The sequence below is a fragment of the Onychostoma macrolepis genome, chromosome 05, assembly GCF_012432095.1.
Source record: "Onychostoma macrolepis isolate SWU-2019 chromosome 05, ASM1243209v1, whole genome shotgun sequence".
NCBI lineage: Eukaryota > Metazoa > Chordata > Actinopteri > Cypriniformes > Cyprinidae > Onychostoma > Onychostoma macrolepis.
The window spans coordinates 25,196,661-25,218,890 of record NC_081159.1 but is presented as its reverse complement, the minus strand read 5'-3'; the positions used below and the strand labels follow the sequence as shown (position 1 = coordinate 25,218,890).

Here is a 22,230-nt window from a genome sequence, read left to right as displayed (position 1 = left end):
TTCAGATTAAAGTGTTCTATGAAATATTCTGGAGTCTGGGAATTACCAATGGAAATTGTGTTTTTCAGTTCTCATTTATTTTGTATAACATGTTTTAACAATACTAGTAAAACATTTGTTCTATTAGAGCTACAAAGGAATCTTATAGTGATATCAAAAACAACAAACATGTTATGCATTGACATTGTGTTATACATGGACATCATCAGCTGTTTTAATGGCATAAGATAGTAAAACTGCAATTTAATAACCTTATTATAGATTAAATGGATTGTAGATAATAAATGGGAAAAAAAGGAAAATCAGTAGAATTGTAAAACTATGTAGGTTTGTAATGATTGGTTGTGACACAAATCTGAACTGAAGACATTTTGAACCCAAACTTGTCAACCAGTTGAACAAACATCGAAAATAAAAACCAAGAAACCTTTTTTTACGAAACCCTGTCATGTTAAATTCATCTGTCTGGTACATTTTAAAAACATCAAATACTATTAACTTTAGTGCCTTGTGCACTTCTTAAAATTTGAACAACAAATAAACAGTTTTAAAAAAAAATCCACTTAAAGTTGGCTATTTTTTTGATGAGAACTTTATTTTGGATAAAATGTATGCCTAATTTCAAGGTCCATATTAATCACTGGACAATGAGTTGATTATTTACTGTAGTCTAAAACACACTTCAGCAAGGATTTTTATGAAATACTGATTGGAATTGAGTTCACTTTAGTCTTCTGCTCTGACCTGTGTCCTTGCTTGCCAACCACCATCTGGAGTTTCTGTCCTCACTGAGGGGGAACTGTGGCTCTTTACACCTCTGGATTTAAAGGTAAAATTAATTTTGAAATTTGCTAATATTTTTTCATGGAATGAAAGTGTTTTGTTGATTGTTTCATGTCACATCTGGCTCGAACAAAATTCCCATAACATGGCCTAAAAATACATATTATTACTATGAAGAAAAGACTAAGAGTGACAGCATAGAGTCATAACTATTATTTTTAGCTTAATTTTACAAAATGAAATATTTTCTGTTATATTTAATAGGACATAGTGCCTCTAACCTGGCACACACCTCACTCTGAGCAGCTGTTGTCTTCTGTCCTGTGTTCCCATTTATCTGTTCAGGATTGTGCTCTTGTGAGTATTTGAATGCCTCTAGGAAAATAGAAGACAAATTTCATTATGTATATTCAGATGTAATAACCGATCTTGTGTCCATGCGATGAAATGAAACTTACAGAGATCTCTCCACCGTCATCCTTTTTATTTGTGGCTCGGACACATTGCTTGAACTTTTTCAGCTTTTTCATGTTATAGTAATATTCCACACACTGGGATATTGATTTTGTCTGCAACTACATATCAAACATCAATTTAGTATATTTAGAGACTCTGATTTTGTAGGCATGTAATAACCACATACCTTTCTTTGGGTGTTTAATCAAAAACCCATTCAAAAATGATGAAAAAAAATCCTTCAGCATTTAAACAAACCCCTAACCCAAAGTATTGCTTATCAGTATGTTATTCATCCATTATCATTTATATTATGGATATGAATAATACACCAAATTTGTGCTATTATTATTCTACCGTGTTATGTAAAATGTATAAATGTATGATTTCCACCAGTATATGGTGAAATGGGAAAAGTCCCATAGATTGGACACGGCTTACCACACACACACACACACACACAAAAAACCTAATTCATTTAGAAATAACTTTTTTCTAAACTTTCATACCACATTATGAATCTGTTGAAAGTCCTTGTCATGTTCAACCAGAGCTTTCTTGAACACTTTCATCTCTTGCGCTGTCCAGTGGTCTGACCCTGCCAATTACAATGAGTGACATCAACTTTATGAAGGACTTGTGAATGCTTTATGTATTTGGATATGCAGTGAAGAGTTTGTACCTGTGTAGTGGTAATCGTTCAGAGGGTGCCAGGAGGTCCGAAAATCTCCTCTCATTAAGAGTAAATCCAGTGCTGCCTGACAGTTAAACAACTGAGCCGTATTAAACAAACATCTACAAATGACCAGTGTTGGGCTAGTTACTCAAAGAATGTAATATATTACTCACTACTAGTTACTCCTTTCAAAAGTAATATTGTTACTTTACTTATTACTTTCTGGCAACAGTAATTAGTTACACTACTAGTTACATTACTTTTTCTTCACGCCCCACAGAAGTAACTGTATCTTCCAGATAAAATTCTTCTAGAATGTTACTAACAACATATTTCTGCCTCATCATTTAACCAAAATCCACACTGGATCACAATCAGAAGTTATTACAAACACTCAGTAGTGATTGATAGTGGCATTCAAGTAGAAGTGTTGTATTAATCTCATTAATTGTCATGTGTAGCTTGAAGTAATTTTTCCGTTACCCATATGCGATTAAATTTTATGTATTTTATCAAATCACATGAGTTTGTAAGAAACTGTTTAATTTTCCAAAAATATTTTAAATTATATTAATATAATGTACCACATGCTGATCAGAGGGAGGTAATGCCAGAGTAAAGTAAAGCCACAACAGATCTCAATAAAATCAATATAATGCAATATTTCTATCTGCTGAATGTAAGCTTTTCCATATTCCAAGCTTGCCTGCTGCACCGGGGACATCACATGCATGTGCGAGTCATGAAAATAAATCTAGGAATTATTTGATTGTTAGACTTTTAAATCAGCGGGGTTGAGGCATCAAAAGTAACAAAGCTGTTTTATGGAAAGTAACTGTAATATTATTACTGAAATCTTATTAGTAATTAGTTACACTGCTAGTTACTGCAAAAAGTAATATTATTACAGTAACTAAATTACTAGTAACTAGTTACTGCCCAACACTGCAAATGACACACTCAGTTTGAAGAATAAGCTCACCATTATGTTTCCTTGAACTTCATGAAAGCAGTGGAGAGCAAATTCAATGTTGGTGCCGCCTCCTGGTAGCACACTGGAACAGCACATGTCTAACAGCTCTTTGACTGAAGCACAGAAAGGACCAAGTGTGATCATTTTTAACCCTTTACACATGCTTAAAGAACAAAAGGCAACAAATTTTAATGTATGATGATTCAATTTTGCCAAACCTGGGCACATCCAGTGGTCCAAACAGTGGTTCTCAACCTTTTTGACTCCACAGGACCCGATTTTCCCCAACAATATCAAAACCCCATGATTCTTTTTTGTTCTCTAAATATTTTAAAATGTAGCTCAACTAGAAAAATTTATATTCACTATAGAAAATTAGCTTTTTACTTGACTTTCCCAAGTCAATCACTTTTAACATTAGGCTTTCATTTGTAATAAACTGTAATTTTTTGATCCTTGGCAGGTGATGCTGTGAGAGTAAAGAGTGTGTGTTGGTGTGTTTACCTCTCTGTTGTGTTTCTGTGTTGGTAGAGAGATCTTTCCAAGGAGTCCAGACGAGTTGAGCAGGGTGTTCTTCATACAGCATGTACAGCGTGTCCCGCACTGGGGGGATCTCTGCTTGAAACCGTGAACCTACGTTTATCCTTCTGAACGACACAACAAACTGCCATTTAACACAGAAGAAAATGGACAGTCTTGTAAATAAGAGAAATGTAAACAAAAGCATGATCATCTGTATCTAGGTAATTAAATTCTAACTGTAATAATCTGTCTAACTTGGTGGACTAATTAAAAACTTTAATACGAATTAATTTATTACAGACTTACGGCTGTATGTTGATGGCTGTGTTGTCGATTGGGAAGGAGACACCATCTGTGGGGTTTCAAAGTTAAAATGATTTGGCAAGAAGTTGGAGCTACACTAAAAATAATTTACATAATTTTTTTATGTTCTGTATAAAAGTTAACTCTGCATCGATCAGAAAATATAGGTTGCACATCGAGTCAAAGCTGAAATCATGGGTTTAGTGCTCACCAAAGATGCTGGGTAGAGATAAGCATGGCTGAAGTTGCGGTAGGCTTTTAGAATAGAGGCCTGTCCCAGAACGGAGAGGGCTTAGCATAGGCTGAGGGGTGTATGGTGGGGGGTGAAAACTAGGGCTCAGCGGGTGGTCTGTCAGATAGTTTGGCGAGCGCAGCTGGCTGGGGTAAATGCCTATGCCACAGCTTCTCTGCAAACCCTGGGTTTCCTTAGTATCAGTGCATTGTGGGGAAGATAGACGAGGCAGAGGTGAACTGGGGATGATGAGGCAGTTTAAAGGGTCAAGATGACAAGACCTCTTAGATGCACCTTTACGAGTCTGTGACCTCTTGGCCTAGGGAAGACAGAAACTTTAAAGGGATAGTTCATCCAAAAATGAAAATTTGATGTTTATCTGCTAACCCCCAGGGCATCCAAGATGTAGTTGACTTTGTTTCTTCAGTAGAACACAAATGAAGATTTTTAACTCAAACCGTTGCAGTCTGTCAGTCATATAATGCCAGTCAATGAGCACACAATCTTTGAGAGAAAAAAAAACATGCACACACAAATCCAAATTAAACCTTGCAGCTCGTGACGATACATTGATGTCCTAAGACACGAAATGATCAGTTTGTGCGAGAAACTGAACAGTATTTATATAATTTTTTACCTCTGATAAACCTCAAATGTCCGACTATCACAACATCTGGAGCGTGACGCGTCAACCTGCTCTGGCACATAGAAAGATGCCTCATTAGCGACTGTTTCTATGGGCTGCGATATGTAAGGATCTACGTATATATCTATGTATATATATATATCTATGTTCCAGAGCTGTTGACGCGTCACGCTCCGGATGTTGCGGATGAGCTCAGGAGAGTTGGACATTGCCTGTATCAGAGGTAAAAAATGATATAAATGCTGTTCAGTTTCTCGCACAAACTGATCGTTTCGTGTCTTAGGACATCAATGTATCGTCACGAGCCGCAAGGTTTAATTTGGATTTGTGTGTGAATGTTTTTTTTTCTCTCAAAGATTGTGTGTCCATTGACTGGCATTATATGACTGACAGACTGCAACGGTTTGAGTTAAAAATCTTCGTTTGTGTTCTACTGAAGAAACAAAGTCACCTACATCTTGGATGCCCTGGGGGTAGCAGATAAACATCAAATTTTCATTTTTGGGTGAACTATCTCTTTAAACAATGATAACAAGTCATCTTGGCATATGCAATGTATATTGGTATTATATTGTTATCTACTACAACATTACTTGTTGTGTGGAAGCTTGTGGGCCTAAAACGTTTGTCACGGAGACTGGGACAGACACAGGCATCATCAGTGGAGACAGGTTTGTCTCTTTGGACTTTTGTCCTGAAGCTCCCTTCTGTCCATCATCCTGTGGCAATAAAATAGTTAAGTTTCAATGTAAGTATTGTGCTTGTCACAATAACACTTCAGTTAATGTTAGCACCAGTGTTGGGGTGGATGCTTGTGAATCATGTTCCTCCTTTGTTCCAACAGCTTCCTGAGAACATGAGGGCTGCGACTGAGCTCTACGAACAGATGAAGTTCTTGTATATGTTCTACAGAGAAACAAAGCAGAATAAACTCAACGGATATTTCACAGACCTGCTGATTCAGAATATCTTTGTGAAGATCTTGTGTTATGTCTGCTAGCAAACATACAATACCACAGTGCAGCTCAGGTCATCTAAAAGTAAATCTTTTGATATATATTTTCCTAATTTTTTATTGTTCTAAAATGTTACATATAACTACTATATAGACTCATATTTGCGCTCAGGTCAGCGTGATCATTTTCTAACCTGCAACCAGCGTTTGGTTCCTCTCCTGTTGATTTCAAAACGGGCTCCTACATAATGAAATGTAAAACATTGATTATCGAAACACTGAATATGATGATTATTATGAAAAAGTGCAATGTAGTGTACCTTTTGTAAAAGCTGTTTGCCGAGGTAAGTGCTGAAGGATGCAAGTGCCACTTGACTTGGTGAGACAAGGTAGGAAGAGCGTGGTCGTGAACGCTTATGACAAGTGGGCTGAGGAACAGGCAGTGGAGGAGTTGGAACATCAGACAGGACGTCCTTAGAGCAGGACTTCCTCTTCCTACTGTTGGGCAATGTTGCAGGAGGAGAATCAAGTACAGGATCGGCAAGATTACAGTCGAAATCAGTCTTTGGTTCAGGGTATAATACAGCGGGATAACTGAAACAGGAAAAGGTGCGCCGTCGCTTTAACTTGCTCGGAGGTCTGGGCTCCTTCAGACTGTGTTTCAGCAGTATGGGACAATGCAGTTTAGAGCACACTGAAGCTCGTGGCCTCACAGGGCAGCCAACGCTGCTGGTAGGCGCCTCTCTGTTAGGCTGAAATGACAGCATCTCTTTCAATTCTTCTGGGTAAGATTCAGGAAAATCAAGACAGGTTTCTAAACCATGAACATCAAATGGGTTCCGTGAAACCACTGGATTTTCTTCGATACCCAGAGTCCACTGGGTGGAGTTTAGCATCTTATTGCTTTCTTCGACTTTACAAGATTTACTGGCAGATGCTAAAGTCCAGCTTTCTTGACATGTTGAATATTTAACCTGAGAGGGATGGGCATCTTCTGCATGGCGCCCCATCCCACGATCTCCTGTGTCATAAGAACCGAAGAGTTTTCCAGAATAACTGGGATTCTTTAGCACAGGAGCTGAAACAGGCTTTGGTTGAGAGGTAAAGAGGTAGTTGGACGCAGCTAGATTAACCGTTGGCTCCCACGCTGAGGCCGGCAGGTCATAGTTGGAAGAGAGGCTGGAGGAGCAAGGAGATGTGAGGCGGACTCCGTGTCGAGAGGCACAGTGATGTTTTAGGGAGTTTTTGTCGTCGTAGGATTTGTGGCAGCCAGACTGAGTGCAGTTATAGCTCTTTCTCTTGTGGTGGGTCATCATGTGAGAAGTGCTGCAATGAAAAAAAAGAAGGCAATGACATTAAGTTATAAGATGTAAAAAACAGCATTTTAGGCACACTGCAATTCCAATTTTAACTGCCCACGCTTTCAGTTTTTTTCAGACAGCTTAGGAAATATACAGTAAATTTACACTGGTTGCCATAGTAAGCAAGGCTCAAAAATGGATGGCCCCCTCACTCGAGGCCAGTTTGAGTGTGTTTTGGGTCAATGTTGTACATCTATGTACATCTTGCACATCTTCATTTTGTACCTTGTAAATATAAACCTTTGGTTCATATATTCTACATCAATTTTTGTCAACAAGATAATGTTTTTTTGTTTTGTTGAATTTACAAAATTGATGGTGTTGAAAACTACAAACCAATCAGTATTGTTTTGCATTGCATGGAGTTACAGTATAATGATAGCTATATAAAATGAATTTTGTGAGGGAAAAAAATGAAAAATATTCATATTTGTAGAAAACATAGAAATAAAAGATTAATTTAAAAGTGTACTAAATTAATTAATATTTGAAGAGTTCATTTTGAAAAAAGAGAGAACTCCATTTTTAACAATTCTCAAAAATCGTGTTTTTTCATTGTGCATTCCAATTCATCTCAATCAAACTGCAGTTGTTGTTTTTTTGACTAGGTTAAAAAAAAAACAGCTAACTAACACAATAAAAACATGATAACATAATAAAAAAACATGAATTTTGAAAAAAAAAAAAAAACTGAGTTATCTGTTTTTGCAAATAAACTCTTCATTTTCCAGACAGTAGTGTGTTATACAACAAACCTATTTGTTATCCTGTCTTTTACATGGTTTCTAGCTAGATTAAGCTGGTCAATTATGAACATGCTCTTGCAAGAGACCCCACCCATAAATTTAAAAGGAAACTTTATATTATAAATATATGAAAAATATGATTTGGAAATTATGTTGTTTCTATTGTAATTACATTATTACGTATTATTTCTACTTTCTACAGAACTGTACTATTAGATGTATTATTTCAATCAATTTCTTTTTGTTTACTATTTTAATCACATTTATTTAATTATTTACTTTCCTCCTTTTTTGACTGTGACACACTTGACCTATTTTGTTTAAAGGGATAGTTCACCCAAAAATGGAAATTCTGTCATTATTTACACACCCCCAAGTTTCTTTCTTCTGCTGAATAAAAAACAAACATTTTGAAGAATGTTGAATTTTGAAGAACCAAACAATTGCTGGTCCCCACTTACTTCTGTAGTATGGAAAAAATACTATGGAAGTCAATGGGGACCAGAAGTTGTTTGGTTACAAACATTCATCAAATTACATTCTTTTGTGTTCAGCATAAAAAAAGAAATGCATCCAGGTTTAGAACAACTTAAGCAAGGGTCACCAAACTTGGTCCAATTGGTGCAATTTTCATTTTTGGGTGAATTACCCTTATATTATGCTTTTTTTTTTTGGACTGTTTTCTTGTTTTCTGTTTTCTTTGAACTGTCTTTGAACAGACCACTAGCACTCCCTTGTGGCCCCTGGGAGTCCCTGAATCCCTTATTGAAAGCCTCTGATCTAGAGAATCAGTTATCATAACTGAATCACTCAGATGCCAGCATGTGCGATACTTACAGCTGATGATGGTGTTTAAATGCTCTCTGACAGACGCCACAGAAATGAGGCCCATCCTGTCTGTGGATCAAGAGGTGTTTTTTAAGTGCACTGGTTGTTTTAAATTCTTTCCTACAAACACGGCACTTATTCACAGAGACTCTGGTTCTCTTCCCTGAGCCCACAGGTGTCAGACACTCAACATCCTCTGCTTTAGGACAGACAGGGGTTGATGGAGAGGGTGTGGAAGTCTTTCTGCTTTCTGTTTTAAAAAGAGAAAGGCATAAATTCAGGTTTGGACATTCAGAAGAACACAAAGATTTAACTTGCTATTTTTCTTACTTGAATCAGACATGGTGTCTGGCCACAGTCCTGCCTCTATGACTGGGTCTTGCAGGTTTGATGGTGGTGGTATGATGTTGGTCGCACCTCTGGACACATTTTTGGACGATGAGAGCAGAAACAGACTCGGATCTGAAGGGTCTTCCATCTCCATTAACGGCTCAATCGAGTCCCTGTTGCTCAGACGAGAAATGCAATTCAGAAAAAAGTAATATAAAGAAATTCAATCCAGTTTATTAGAACCACGGTTTAATATAACTATCGACTTCAGTCGAAAACGTAAAAACATTTCAGTAACAGTCTCGCGAGCTAACTCGAAAAGCAGATATTTTCAAGTTTTTGAACCAACGGAAATTAAGGTTAAACGATGACATTTTAACAGGTAAAATCATTTCCCCCTAAATATAAACAGCTCATAATTTCTGGGTGGGAGGGTAATTTAGCTAGTAACGTTATACTCAAGTCATATAACAAACAAAAATGCATGCAGCAAAAATATAATACAAATCGCATGAAGTCTAAATGTAAAATAAATAAGCCTATTTAATGGTTTAAAAATCAATATTCATGTCTTTACCAAGCTAGTTGCGTGTCCACTCAAAAGTTTGCTAATTACTTAGATGCTAATACTAGCGCAGAACAGCCAGTTGGGAGCGCGGCGAGTGATGATTTAGCGGTTCTTGAATTGTTCGATTCAGTTGATTCGAAGAACCGATTCATTTAATTGAGCAAAACGTACAAACTGTTGCGTGTGCTTTATTCTATTATTTATTTATTTGTTTACTTCTTTATTTTTATTTTTATTTCAGCTGTGTGCTGTTTCATTTACAGGCGAATCAATACACGAAAAAAGAAGAGGGGAGAAAAATAGAATAAATGTATACATTTCTGTTTCACGGGATTACTTAAAAATTTCAATCACACTGAATAAATACTGTTTAAAGAATAAGGACACTGTTATATAGTAAAAAACATATTTAGCACTTTTTGTAAAAAAAAAAAAAAAATGTGATAGGCTAATTTCTGTTTCATCTTGACAAATAAATAAATAAAATAAGCACAGTTGTCAGGATACAGAGGGGGAAAAAATGAAGAAGAATTTTTTTTAACCCATTTTATTAACGGGTCTCATATGTATTTGCATGTTCCTGGTGTAAATGTGTTTTAAAAATAGCAGGATTTTATAGGCCTAGTAATGTGGCTGAATATTTAAGATAATTCAAATTTGAATCGGCCTAACAACTGAATGTGTTTGAATTGTGATACCAGCAGAGGGCATCCAAATGTAACTGCATTTACAAAAACATTTTAAAACATTTGTAAGGTAAAATTCATTAGTGACATTTGTTTACCCGTTATGATGATTTTAATAAATCTGTTTACATACCATTACTGTTTTTTTACACATGTAATTATTATAGCCTATATAATGCTGTAATAAATAAAATTAATTTAGTTTTCTTTTCTTTTTTTTGTCATAATTTTCAATGAAATGCCTAAAATGAAATGGGTGGAGTTGGTGGAAGGGTTAGTATAAAATAATTTAGTAAAAATAAATGCATGTACAAAATTCTAAACTGATTTCCATTAATGTCACAAATCATCTTACTGTTACGTCTAATGGAGGAAGTTATAACAAAAGCAATCAAAAGTAAAGTATGTGACAATTCACCAACATAATCTCAATAAAGGCCTAATGATTTAAAGGCTTACTCAGACCTCTCCCTTATAATGTCTCAATAAATTATACATGTAATATAAGAAGATAGAACTAGAGGGACGCACTGTTAATGCTGAACAGGCGTGGAAAATGGTTGGTGATGCTTTACAGCTTTACAGTTTTTGACTGGGGAGGAGGAGATTTGTCTTTATCCAGCATTGGATCTCTGCACACAATAGACCTCTACATACCACCACCCTCTAAAACCTACAAATACAATACTTAAAACGAATGCCTCAACTTTTAATGAGTGCAGTTTAACCAAAAAGGAAGAAGAGATGTGATATAGTAAACTACAATTGCTGTTGCATCCATGAAGAAAATCCCAGCTGGCTGTAAACAGGTAAGAGCTCCGGCTTAAGCATTAAGTTTATAATTTGTTTAGGCATTTTTGTAATTTTGTAATATGACTTATTTAAGTGTGTGTGTGTGTGATTAGCTTTGTTAATCAGTAACCATTATTGCAAAATAAATTAACTAATTCTACTTTTAAAACGATAGATTGCATTTGTAATATAAGCATAAAACAAGATCTGCTTCCCATTATTGTCTAAGCACTGTAATTATTGCTGTTTATAAAAGCTTACATAACAGTATTTTTGCAATTTAATGCATTACAAAAAATCTAACATAAAACAATGCATGTACATGTGCATGTCTCTATTATGAAGTAATATTAAATAATCCCCACAGTCTCAGTGCCTTTGTCCTTTAAACCCATTCATGGGCTTCGGGTCCATATCCACATCCAGCATGTTTATGAGCTCTGAGGCTGAGCTCCAGACACCAGATGCCATGACACTATCATTTCTGAATGTTTCATATGTCTCACTCCACCCACATGGCCCACTTTCTTCCCATCAGGCAAATCTGAGAGAGTCCTGAGGAAGAGTAGGCTACTCCCCTCTGGTGTAGATGCATCAAGGGTAACCATTAAGAGCACATCTGTTCAGCTCTACAGCGCTGTTGAAGTGAGTCCAGCTACATTTGGATTGTTAAATGCGATCTCTGAAAGCATGCAGGTGTCAAATGCCATAGTCAGTTAATAATTAGTAGTTAAACCATGCATTGACTGAAATATGATCGGACGGATTTGGGCCAGAAGAATGAGTAGTTTTTGAAACCACTTTAAAACTGAGCAGTCATTCTAAACTATTGCGTACTTGGGTTTTATGACTTTGACTCATTTAAATGCAGCTGTGCTCTGTTTCTTGTGTTGGTCAACCACAATGTTTTTAATCTTGGGATTTCTTCCTTCTAACATGCCAAGACATCTGCAACAAACTAAATGTCAACAAATGCTACATGTCATATTAGTGATAAACTAGAAGGCTATATTAAAATTTGTATCGTATCTACACATAGGAAGTAGCAAACTCTCTACTGAGGTGCAGCGGCTCAATGGCTGGCAAAGAAATGAATAACAGGGGTGGTAAGTGTCTGAAGGAAGTTCGTACAGTTACTGAAGCTCTGAAGACCCTCTACCGGCAAAAACTGCTCCCGCTGGAGAAGTATTATGAGTTCTCCGATTTCCACTCATCAAGCCTTGAAGATGCAGATTTTGACAACAAGCCCATGATACTAGTGGTGGGTCAGTGCTCTACAGGCAAGACCACTTTTATCAGGTGAACATTGCAATAATTGCGTCTAGCTTCAGAACAGTATACACAATATTAAGTGCTATACAAATAAATTAACTTTTAAGTTTGTTAATCAATTGACTACATGAAATTAAAAGCATACTAGCATTATACAGTGGTGGCCAAAATGATTAGAATGCCAGTATTTTCACCAGCTAAAAATGGGTTTAAGCCAGTTATTTCCATCTTTTGCTGTAGTGTGTCAGAAATATCAGTTTACATTTCCAAACATTCATTTTGCCATTAATTGTAATAATCCAGTGAGATTTTTGTCTGACAACAGCCAGTGCTCCACACAGAGATCTGATCTCATCCTCCAGTCTGCCTGGAATCACATGAAGAAACACAACAAACTGAGACAGACTAAATCCAGAAGAACTGTGGCAAACGTCTCCAAGATGCTACAAGAAACCTACCTGCAAAGTACTGTTAAATGTTTTAGGCACTTTTGTAAAAATGTTGTAAAATGAGGATGCTGTCAAAAATAATGTCATAAATTGATTTTCTTTATCAATTAACTTCAATCAATTAACTAAATTAAACCAACATTTGGTGTGTGTGACCATCCTTTACGTTTAAAGCAGCTTTCTCCCTATGTGCACTTGCGCATAGTTTTTCAGGTAGCTCTGCATTTAGGTTTCTGGAAGCATCTTGGAGACGTTGCCACAGTTCTTCTGGATTTAGTCTGTCTCAGTTTGTTCATGTGTTTCCAGTGTGTGCGCTTTTCCATGTCAAAGCCAGTTTTTACAAATATGAGCGTTGACGTGGATTTACGCACGCTTTATAAATGAGGCCCCTGATCTCTGTGTGGAGCACTGGCTGTTGTCAAACAAAAATCTCACTGGATTATTACAATTAATGGCAAAATGAATGTTTGGAAATGTAAATTTATATTTTCTACTGACACACTACAGCAAAAGATAGAAAAAAACTGACTTAAAAAAAACATTTTTAGCTGGTGAAAAATACTAGTGTTGTAATAATTTTGGCCACCACCGTAATCATAATAGCATTAAGATTAATTTCACATCTATATCCAGGTAATCTGTAATCTCTTGAAGAAATGTCTGGGTCATCTTTCACCCCAATTTGTGTCTTATGTGTGGCAGATATCTTCTTGAACAAGAGTATCCAGGAAGCCGAATAGGCCCAGAGCCCACAACTGACAGTTTCACTGCCATAATGCATGGAGAGACTGAGGGAATTATTCATGGCAATGCTTTAACTGTTGATCCCAACAAGCCTTTTCGCAAACTCAGCTCTTTTGGAACAACCTTTCTCAATCGGTGAGTGAGACAGAAGCAATAACGCAATAAGTCGAAATACAAATCACAGGGGGACAGCTATGTTGAACTTGGACTGAAAGAGTCAAAATGACTCCGCCATGAGAAATCACTCCTGTGAAAGGGTGGATATAGCCAAGAGAGGAAAACATTAGATAATGCATCATTATTTGGCTCAGCTGACTGCATCCCATCTGTGGATGGGTTTTTCCCATGTTATGTCAGTTTGAAAGATACTGAATTTGCACGAAACTTTTTCAGATTCCAGTGTGTGCATCTGCCCAACCGAGTCCTGGAGAGTATCAGCATCATTGACACACCAGGGATCCTGTCTGTGGCCAAACGCAAAATGAGCAGAGGTACAAAGTGTCATAAACAGTGCTGGAAGCAGCCAAATAAGAAATAAAAAAAATTGCATGCAAATCATAATATGCAACCTAAGCCTTCTTTTATACTTAATGTTTAAGTACACTCAACCTTTAACGTCTATGGAACCTTTCTATCTATGGAATGTTCTTCACCATTCACTGAAATGTTCTTTGGCATGGTTCTTCTATGGCATCACTGCAAACCCCTTGTTTTTTAAGAGTTTGAAAAAGTGGAGTTGAATTTCTTCTCACTGATGTCACCCTTGAAAGATTGCAGTGCCCTTTGGTGTACGTTATGTGACACTAAAGTGTCTCATATACCTGTGAATTTCTTCAACATCTTATTCTTCTTCAGGGTATGACTTTCCAGCGGTCATCCGCTGGTTTGCAGAGCATGTTGACCGCATCATCCTCTTGTGTGATGCACACAAACTAGAGATCTCTGATGAGTTTTCACACACTATAATGGCATTGCGAGGCAATGAGGACAAGCTCAGAGTGGTGCTCAACAAGGCTGACATGGTGGACTCCCAGGATCTGATGCGAGTCTATGGCGCACTCATGTGGTCACTCGGGAAGGTGTTCTGCACACCAGAGGTTCTGAGGGTTTACATTGGCTCCTTTTGGTCCTCTCCAATGCGTATGACAGACAATCGGAAACTGTTTGAGCAAGAAGAGGAAGACCTTTTTGCAGACATTCAGAACCTGCCACGAAATTCTGCACTGAGAAAACTCAATGATCTGGTGAAGCGAGCACGACTTGTGAGGGTGAGAACCCTTGTGCTTTCCACTCTTGATTTGGTTCCATGAAATCACAAGTGAACTTCAGTCACAAGTGTCCATTAGTCTTGAGGTCATCTCTACACTAGTGTATTCAGAAATCTTGAAAAAATTATCATTGTACAGTCTTTATCTTCTAGAAAAATAATCAAAAATATTACGACACATCAACATATCACCTACATTGACTAGTGATATAAAGTAACAAATCATGATGCGATGAAAACTTAACTTTATTAGCTTTGTTAATTAAAAAAAAATGCAACTTCCTGTTTTGGAAATAAAGCCAAACTAGGAAAAAATGTTGATCAATGTTTATTTGTGAATAAAAGTCTAAATTAAATATGTTTATCTTATAAAGAAAATGTATCTCCTTACATGTCTTACATATCTTCATTTGTTGTTTCGAAGATAAACTAAAGTCTTATGGGTTTTGAATGACATGAGGGTAACTGAGAGAAATTCAAATTTTTCTCCATCTCTGTAATTATTTATTATGCTGTATCTCTACTAATATGTGTTTTTTGAGAATGCAATTGTGATTCTCTCGAAGGTCAGAACATATGAACTGTGTGAAAGGTTTATTTTTGAGAAAACAAAATACACTTTGTGACTAATGTGGTAGCTTGAAATCAATCTGCATCTACCTGCTTGTTTTATTTCAGTCCGTTGATATAGTCCTACTAAATCATTAATCTGGCTTCTCTTATTTCTTTTCTTCACCCACAGGCCCATGCTTATATCATTAGCTCTCTAAAAGAAGAAATGCCTTTAGTTTTCTGCAGAGAAAAGAAGAAGAGAGATCTAATCTATGACCTTCCTATCATCTATTCAAGAATCCAACAGAGATATCAGATTTCACCTGGAGATTTTCCAGATTGTACCAAGATGCAGGTGTCCAGATACTTTACAATCAAGCATTCTCATTATGAAATGTATTTTCTGCACCTACTGTATGCATGAGAGTTCAAACTGAGCAAACATATGTGATATCTGTCTGAAACGTATCTTAATTCTAACATCCCACACAGGAGCGACTCATGAGTCATGACTTCAAGTTTAAAGCCCTCAAGCCTAAGCTCTTAGCAGGGCTGGATGAGCTCCTAAACACTGACATAGCCAAGCTAATGCCTCTTCTACGCCAAGAAGAAGAAGAAACGGCTGACCGACTTTTAGTGCAAGGAGGACCTTTTCTAGGGTCACAAAGGGGACCTTTTATTGTGGGGAACCCATTTAATCACTGTGGATCCAATGGAGAAAGTGATCATGTCTCAGATGAAGAATGGGTAGTATCAAAAGATAAACCAAAGTATGATGAGATCTTTTACAACCTCTCGCCTCATGAGGGAAAGCTGAGTGGGTCTAAAGTGAAGGGCTGGATGATGAGCACTCATTTGCCCAGCTCAGTTCTGGGACGAATCTGGAAGCTTGCAGATGTGGACCGTGATGGCATGTTAGACGATGAAGAGTTTGCTTTGGCCGGCCATCTCATTGAGGTAAAGTTAGAGGGCTTCGGGCTCCCTCATGAGCTACCTGCGCAACTGGTGCCACCATCCAAAAGACAGCGCAAGAACTCTGGCACAGAGACTGGAGACAATAATGATTAGTCTGCATGTCTTAATGTTTATGATGACAGTGTTTATTCAACATTTAAATCATTATTAATATTAAATGAATGTATTCACTCGTATAATACCTAAAATCACTTATAGCTTGCAATGTTTGGATGTATAAATCCTTCGTAGACAGAACAAATCTCAAAAGACATGTTGTTTTGATGGTTCAGATTGCCCAAGGGTTAAGAACAGCTTATTCTGTGAAACCTGTTTGCTTATTGCAGAAACGCCCTCGAGACTGTTGATATGAGTCACATGAATGTCAACACTTAAAAGTGCCTTATTGCGTTTCAAATATTATTTGTCAAGTGAACTTTTGTTTGTTAAAAAATTGTTGGTCAATAAATAATTAAAGTTAAATGGTAGAGCCCTTTGTGTTCATGAGCTGTAGCAAAATATTTTCTTTTTATGATTTTGAGCATATTGTGGGATGTTACTTTGTAGAGGCTGAATATTATTATATGTAATAATGATTGACCACCATCACATGTACAACAGATCTACAGTGCCCTCCAAAAGTATTGGAACAGTGAAGACAAAATTGTTCTGTTGGCTGTGGAGTCAAGACATTTACAAATATGATTAAAAGATGAATATGAGACAAAACTACAGAATGTCACATTTTATTATTAGACGTTTCAACACATACATGTTTTACCAAATAAAAAGAACAGCACTTTTAGAGTTCATCCCACTCATTGATGTGAGCATAAGTATTGTGACAGTTGAACATAAGGCAGATATGAAAGATTAAAAGCTATTATTTAGTTGCAATCACAGCAGTGAGTCAGTGACCCATAGACATCACCAGACCCTTGCTCTCATCCTTTGAAATACTTTTCCCAGCCTTTAATGCAGCCAATTCCAATTGTTGCTTGTTTGGGGAGTTTCTGCCTTTACTCTCCTCTTCAGCTGGTGAAATTCATGTTCAATCGGATTTAAATCTGGAGATTGACTTGGGCAATCTAAGACTTTCCATTTCTTTGCCCTTATAAATTCCTTGACTGAACTGGCAGGGTGTTTCGGGTCATTGTCCTGATGCAATATGAAGCACTTCCTAATGAATCTGGTGGCATTTTCTTGAATATTGGTAGGCAAGATGGTTTTGTACCCTTCCAAATTCATTCTGCTACTGTCATCATACATTAAGTCATCAGTAAAGTTGAGCGGGCCTGTTCCAGAGGCAGCCATGCATGCCCATGCCATGACACCACCTCCACCATGCTTTACAGATCAGGCTGTGTGCTTGGGATCATTGCAGTTCCCTTTTTTTTTTCTCCACATTTTTGCTTTCCCATCACTTCGATAAAGGTTCATCTTTGTCTCATCGGTCCATAAACACAGTTCCAAAACTCTTCTGGCTCACCTTTGTGCTTTTTTGCAAACTCTAATCTTGCCTTTCTATTTTTGGAGCTGGTCAGAGGTTTGTATCTTGCTGTGTAGCATCTGTAATTCTGTGTCAAAGTCTCCTGAGGACAGTAGATTGTCAGAGCATCACCCCAGCTTTCTAGAAGTTGTTGGTGATTTTACAGACACGTCTTTTAGGGTTCATTTTCACAGCTTTTATGATTTGTCTGTCATCAACTACTGTTGTTTTCTCAGCCGATCAGGTTGTTGTTGATTGCTGGTGTTGCTGGTGGTTTCCAAACTCTTGATTTCTCCATGGCCTTTGTTTTTGCTATAGCTCTAACTGACTTCCTCTTTTCTTTTAGCATCCAAATTGCTTGCTTTTCTCTCAAAGTCAGCTCCCTCATCTTCATCCTGGTTTGTGTGTGTCATCATCAAATGCAAGATTCAGCATGCAGAAGTAATGGATATAACTGATACGACACATTCCCTGCTTTTAATATCTGAAGAATTAATGCAACAGGACACAGCTGATCACTTAGAAAGACCTGTGAGGCAACTGTTCCAATACTTATGCTCACATCAGATAGAGGGATGAATCTCTAAAAGTGCTGAACTTCTTAGCTGGTAAAACATCTGTGTTGAATCACCCAATAATAAAATGTGACATTCTGTAGTTTTGTCTCATATTCATCTTTTAATCATATTTGTAAATGTCTTGACTCCACAGCCAACAGAGCAATTTTGTCTTTACTGATCCAATACTTTTGGAGGGCACTGTATAAAGGAAACCTATGAACTAATAAAGTCAAGTTCATTTACTGCAGAATAAAATCCGAAATGATTAAACTGCCAGTTAAGAAAATGAACGGCTGATTGCAAATAAACTGTAAATTGACAAAATTGTGTAACTTTACTGAAAATTCCCTTGTTTGGTAAACACCCTTAGCTAAAGGGTGGTGGTACCGGAAGTACATATAATCTCGCGAGAGTTGTGCTTTATTCTGTTGTAGGTGCAGAATGATGCGCCACTTGCTCCGCCTCAAATCTTTCATAACAATCCAGGAAACAGCATTAAAATATTTTCCAGAACCGAAAGTAATTCGCTCAGTTCAGCGTCTGCAATCGCCACAGCACAACCACCGCTTGATCCAGTCAAGAACCGCAGCGACTCTCAGCATGACCGTCAAAGTTCATATCATTTACTGGTAGGTCATTGTGCTGTTTATTTCGTTAACGTTACACTGTTGAGGCTCAATTCAGCCATTCGCCTTTTAACGTTTTTAAGAATCCACATGACTGACTTAAACTACACGCCAAAATTGAACTTTTTCTAAAAAAAAACTAAAAAAAAAAAAAAAACTATCGATTAAACGATTAAATCTCCTTTAATTTTTGTCAGGCAACAATCACGACAAGAATAGTTAGCAGCGTTGTTGCTGTTGTTCTGGTTGCGCAGGAACACCTGGGCGTTTCTGTTTAGCAGCATTGTCCAGTTGAATTGTTTGGTTTCCAGCACAGAATAAATCTTTTCTCTTTACATGTTCGTGAGCCATGTCTTGTAGATTACAAGATTGTAATCAGGAAGGTTACTGTAAATAAATGCATTCCTCATTCACTGGGTCTCTCTTTTCATGAAACAGTCCCATAAATTAAAAAAAGCATAATTACCATGCAAATTGCTGTTTGAATGTTATTTAAATAATTGTGTGTATGTGTGTGTGTCATCTCCTAGTGGTGGATGAGGGTACAGGCCCAAGGTAAGTTTTATTTACTCACATTATCAATATAATATAATATAACTTGTGGAAATATCTCGTCCAACTATGTGACATCTGTCTCTTCTGTTTTGCGAACAGTTCACCAAACTCAAGACGTTGCTTGAGGATGAATTCCCAGGGGAACTTGAGATCGTATGTATTTTTAATGATTGTCATTAGTTTATAATGTTGTAATTTTGAAAATAAAACATGTATTGTTAAATGTGTATTTAATGCCTAATTATTTTTCTAATTTTATTATAATTTCCCATCCTCAGACTGGTGAGGGCACACCCTCGACCACTGGCTGGTTTGAGGTGGAGGTAAACAACAAGTTGGTGCACTCAAAAAAGGTAAGAATAAATCTTCTTTCACTGTTTTTACTTTCAAAGATCACAGTTTTATATATTGCACTTACCAATATATAATATAATTTAATATGTCGCTGGCTGTTGCTACTTCACACAGTGTTTGAATGTTTACAATATGCTATGATTTATTACCATAATGTGGCAGATGTTGCCTTCATACTGTTTCTCACTTAAATTGCACTTGTTTGTGAAAATGTACAGTTACATGTCTTAACTATTGCATAGTACAGTATTTTTGATTGACCGGTGTGATACTAAAATCTAATATGGCAAAGTACATCTGAAATATTTTACATTTGGCCAATATTTTCTTTGACAGAATGGAGGTGGATTTGTTGACTCCGATTCAAAATTCAAAGCAGTTGTGACTGCCATCGAGCAGGCCATGGGGAAATGAGCCTGAACTGATCATAGAGGTGAGAATAATCTGACATGGAGCCATTTTGTTGTTATGGTAAAATGCTCCCATTAAAGGGATAGTTCACCTAAAAATGAAATTTTTGCCATTATTTACTCACTTTCATGTTGTTCCAAACTTGTATGACTTTCTTTTTTTGTTGTGGAATGTAAAAGATATGGTGGCTGAGAGCGCTCAACACGCTGCAAATAGAAAAAAACACCTACAAATTAAGAAAACATCTTCATCAGTTTGACAGCAGGTGGTGCAAATGCTCACAACACAACCAAATAAAGAAATGCACTGCAAATAGAAAAAAAAGCTGAAGATGTTTTCTTGATTTGCTGGTGCTTTTTCTATTTGCATGTGTTTTCTGAAGTTGCAGCGCGTTGAGCTTTCTCGGCCACCGTAAAAAGAAGATATTTTGAAGAATATTGGTAAACAAATAGTATTGGTTCCCATTGACTTCAATGTATGGACAAAATTCTTCAAAATACCTTCTTTTGTGTTCCAAAGGAGAAATTGAGTCAAAATGAGTGCGCATAAATGATAACAGAATTTTTCATTTTGGTTGAACTATCCCTTTAACACCTCCATTTCTTGTCTTTCTGTCTGTCTTCTAATTCAAATTTGTTCTGTCTTTTCTCAGCAGTTTTTCTTCTCTGTTTGTTGGACTCCTGGGCAGTGCAACAATGATGGTGACGTCCAAAGTGTTTTTAGCACGGATGTTGCTTGATGCTCTCCGCTCTTCCTGGGAGAAGACACTCAGGGCAGGAAACTCCCCATGAATACTGCTTCAGATTAACGCTTTAATGGTTGAAAATAATAAGAGAAAATAAAAAGGGAAATTATAACATTAGACAGAATTTGGACAGAACATGTCAAGTTGAGGTACTTTTGAATTGTTTTCTTGTTTTTCTCTCTGTTTGCCTCTATTACAACGCACAAGTTTACTATTTTGGCACTATTCAAGATTTTCATGCAATAAAAGATGTTAGTGATGAAGTGTTTTGTCTTTCATTCATTGGTACTCTAACTAAAAGGTGGCATCACAGACTTTGACCCTGTACATTTAAGAAATAAAATAGCAATAAACTATGCCACAAAGTGTTATATAGCAATGCATAATCCGAATGTCCCAAAATATAGGTATATCATGAAAATGTCTTTAAGAGACATTTGATAAGTTTGCCAATCTTGACATTTTAATTCCATTTATGTATTTTGATTTTGTGTAGTTTGCTATTATAAGGATACCAGATGCAAGGATATCAGATGATTATGTGAAGTGCGTAGGCGTGAAGAGCATTAGCAAACCAAGCCAGTCAATTTGATCAGTCAAACTTTTAAGTACATTTAGCATTTCTGTAGTAACGTACAAAGTCACAATCCGTGTACCATTAAACCAAAGACTATAGAATACCTTAAAGAGACTTTGATTAAACGCAGCAGCAAGCGCGTGAGGTTGCCATGGCAACCAGATACATTGCAAGCGGAGTACTTGTAAAGGCTGCGCTGTATATTTCTGCTGCACTAACAATAAACACGTTGAATAGAATGCACCATAAACATGTTTGCCAACAGAATCGCAAAGTAGATTTTAAGCAAATCAACGAGTGAATTACCCACTGCTTTAAAACATTATTCAAGTTAAAAGCACAAAAGCAGGCACTCAAACACATTTAGTAATATTAAATCTTACTGAAAATGGCCGATTAAGCGGTTTATATTCTGGAAGCTATTGCTAGGTTTTGTTCTGTGTGCATTAAATTACATTTGGATGTAAATGGTCCTTTTCTTGACATAAATGTGAAACACTGAGCTGTGGATCACCTTGGCTGTCCGGTCTGGAGTCGGACATCTTCATCTGTCTTTATTTTGATTAGGTTTAGATTCCTCTGCAGTTGTTGTGTTGCTAAAAAACAAACAAAACAAAAAAAAAAAAAAAACGCTAAATATCCATTCATGTCATGCAACAGGCAAACAGTAATAATAGGCTATTATCCGCCAAAATAAAGATTCGTCACGCGACAACTTCTTACGCAGATGAGATTGGGAAAGACATTAGTAAGTTTGATTTTCTTTATTAATTTATTTACAATAAATAATAGTAAAATATATTAAAATAACTACATTA

At 36.8% G+C, this 22,230-nt stretch overlaps 3 protein-coding genes across 7 annotated transcripts; 2 read left to right on the top strand and 1 right to left on the bottom strand.

Annotated features, from left to right (window-relative positions):
* Window positions 1-678: 678 nt before the first annotated feature.
* znf541 (zinc finger protein 541) lies at window positions 679-9,497 on the bottom strand. Of its 4 annotated transcripts, none has more exons than XM_058774758.1 (16): window positions 9,389-9,497; window positions 8,812-8,984; window positions 8,491-8,731; window positions 5,867-6,872; window positions 5,741-5,787; window positions 5,386-5,497; window positions 5,185-5,310; window positions 3,925-4,264; window positions 3,717-3,762; window positions 3,393-3,535; window positions 2,898-3,001; window positions 1,922-2,012; window positions 1,749-1,837; window positions 1,242-1,358; window positions 1,076-1,158; window positions 679-817 (listed from the first exon to the last, which is right to left on the bottom strand). In XM_058774758.1, the coding sequence occupies exons 2-15, from the start codon at window positions 8,963-8,965 to the stop codon at window positions 1,117-1,119; spliced, it is 2,658 nt and encodes an 885-aa protein (XP_058630741.1). In that variant the 5' UTR covers window positions 8,966-8,984; window positions 9,389-9,497; the 3' UTR covers window positions 679-817; window positions 1,076-1,116. The 4 variants fall into 4 exon arrangements, 2 of the variants coding, with proteins under 2 accessions (XP_058630741.1, XP_058630742.1); XM_058774759.1 differs by having other exon boundaries at window positions 1,922-1,997; XR_009271212.1 differs by having other exon boundaries at window positions 684-817; window positions 1,065-1,158.
* A 1,176-nt stretch (window positions 9,498-10,673) lies between these two features.
* On the top strand, window positions 10,674-16,722 carry ehd2a (EH-domain containing 2a). The gene is made up of 8 exons (XM_058776021.1): window positions 10,674-10,874; window positions 11,396-11,502; window positions 11,897-12,156; window positions 13,281-13,457; window positions 13,716-13,813; window positions 14,178-14,590; window positions 15,332-15,496; window positions 15,634-16,722. Exons 3-8 carry the CDS (start codon window positions 11,933-11,935, stop codon window positions 16,207-16,209), a joined length of 1,653 nt encoding a protein of 550 aa, XP_058632004.1. The 5' UTR covers window positions 10,674-10,874; window positions 11,396-11,502; window positions 11,897-11,932; the 3' UTR covers window positions 16,210-16,722.
* A 1,837-nt stretch (window positions 16,723-18,559) lies between these two features.
* selenow1 (selenoprotein W, 1) lies at window positions 18,560-21,098 on the top strand. Of its 2 annotated transcripts, none has more exons than XM_058776023.1 (6): window positions 18,560-18,773; window positions 19,301-19,325; window positions 19,425-19,478; window positions 19,604-19,678; window positions 20,016-20,112; window positions 20,746-21,098. In XM_058776023.1, exons 1-5 carry the CDS (start codon window positions 18,586-18,588, stop codon window positions 20,091-20,093), a joined length of 420 nt encoding a protein of 139 aa, XP_058632006.1. In that variant the 5' UTR covers window positions 18,560-18,585; the 3' UTR covers window positions 20,094-20,112; window positions 20,746-21,098. The 2 variants fall into 2 exon arrangements, with proteins under 2 accessions (XP_058632006.1, XP_058632005.1); XM_058776022.1 differs by having other exon boundaries at window positions 18,561-18,773; window positions 20,743-21,098.
* The last annotated feature ends 1,132 nt before the right edge of the window (window positions 21,099-22,230 follow it).

Coding starts and splice junctions, on each gene's coding strand:
- znf541 (XM_058774758.1), bottom strand. CDS start 8,965: ATGGAGATGGAAGACCCTTCAGATCCGAGTCTGTTTCTGCTCTCATCG. Junction 4,265..5,184: donor CACAAGCTTCCACACAACAA/GTAATGTTGTAG, acceptor TGTCTTCCCTAG/GCCAAGAGGTCACAGACTCG. Junction 3,763..3,924: donor ATCTCTACCCAGCATCTTTG/GTGAGCACTAAA, acceptor GAAACCCCACAG/ATGGTGTCTCCTTCCCAATC.
- ehd2a (XM_058776021.1), top strand. CDS start 11,933: ATGGCTGGCAAAGAAATGAATAACAGGGGTGGTAAGTGTCTGAAGGAA. Junction 12,157..13,280: donor GGCAAGACCACTTTTATCAG/GTGAACATTGCA, acceptor TATGTGTGGCAG/ATATCTTCTTGAACAAGAGT. Junction 14,591..15,331: donor AGCGAGCACGACTTGTGAGG/GTGAGAACCCTT, acceptor CTTCACCCACAG/GCCCATGCTTATATCATTAG.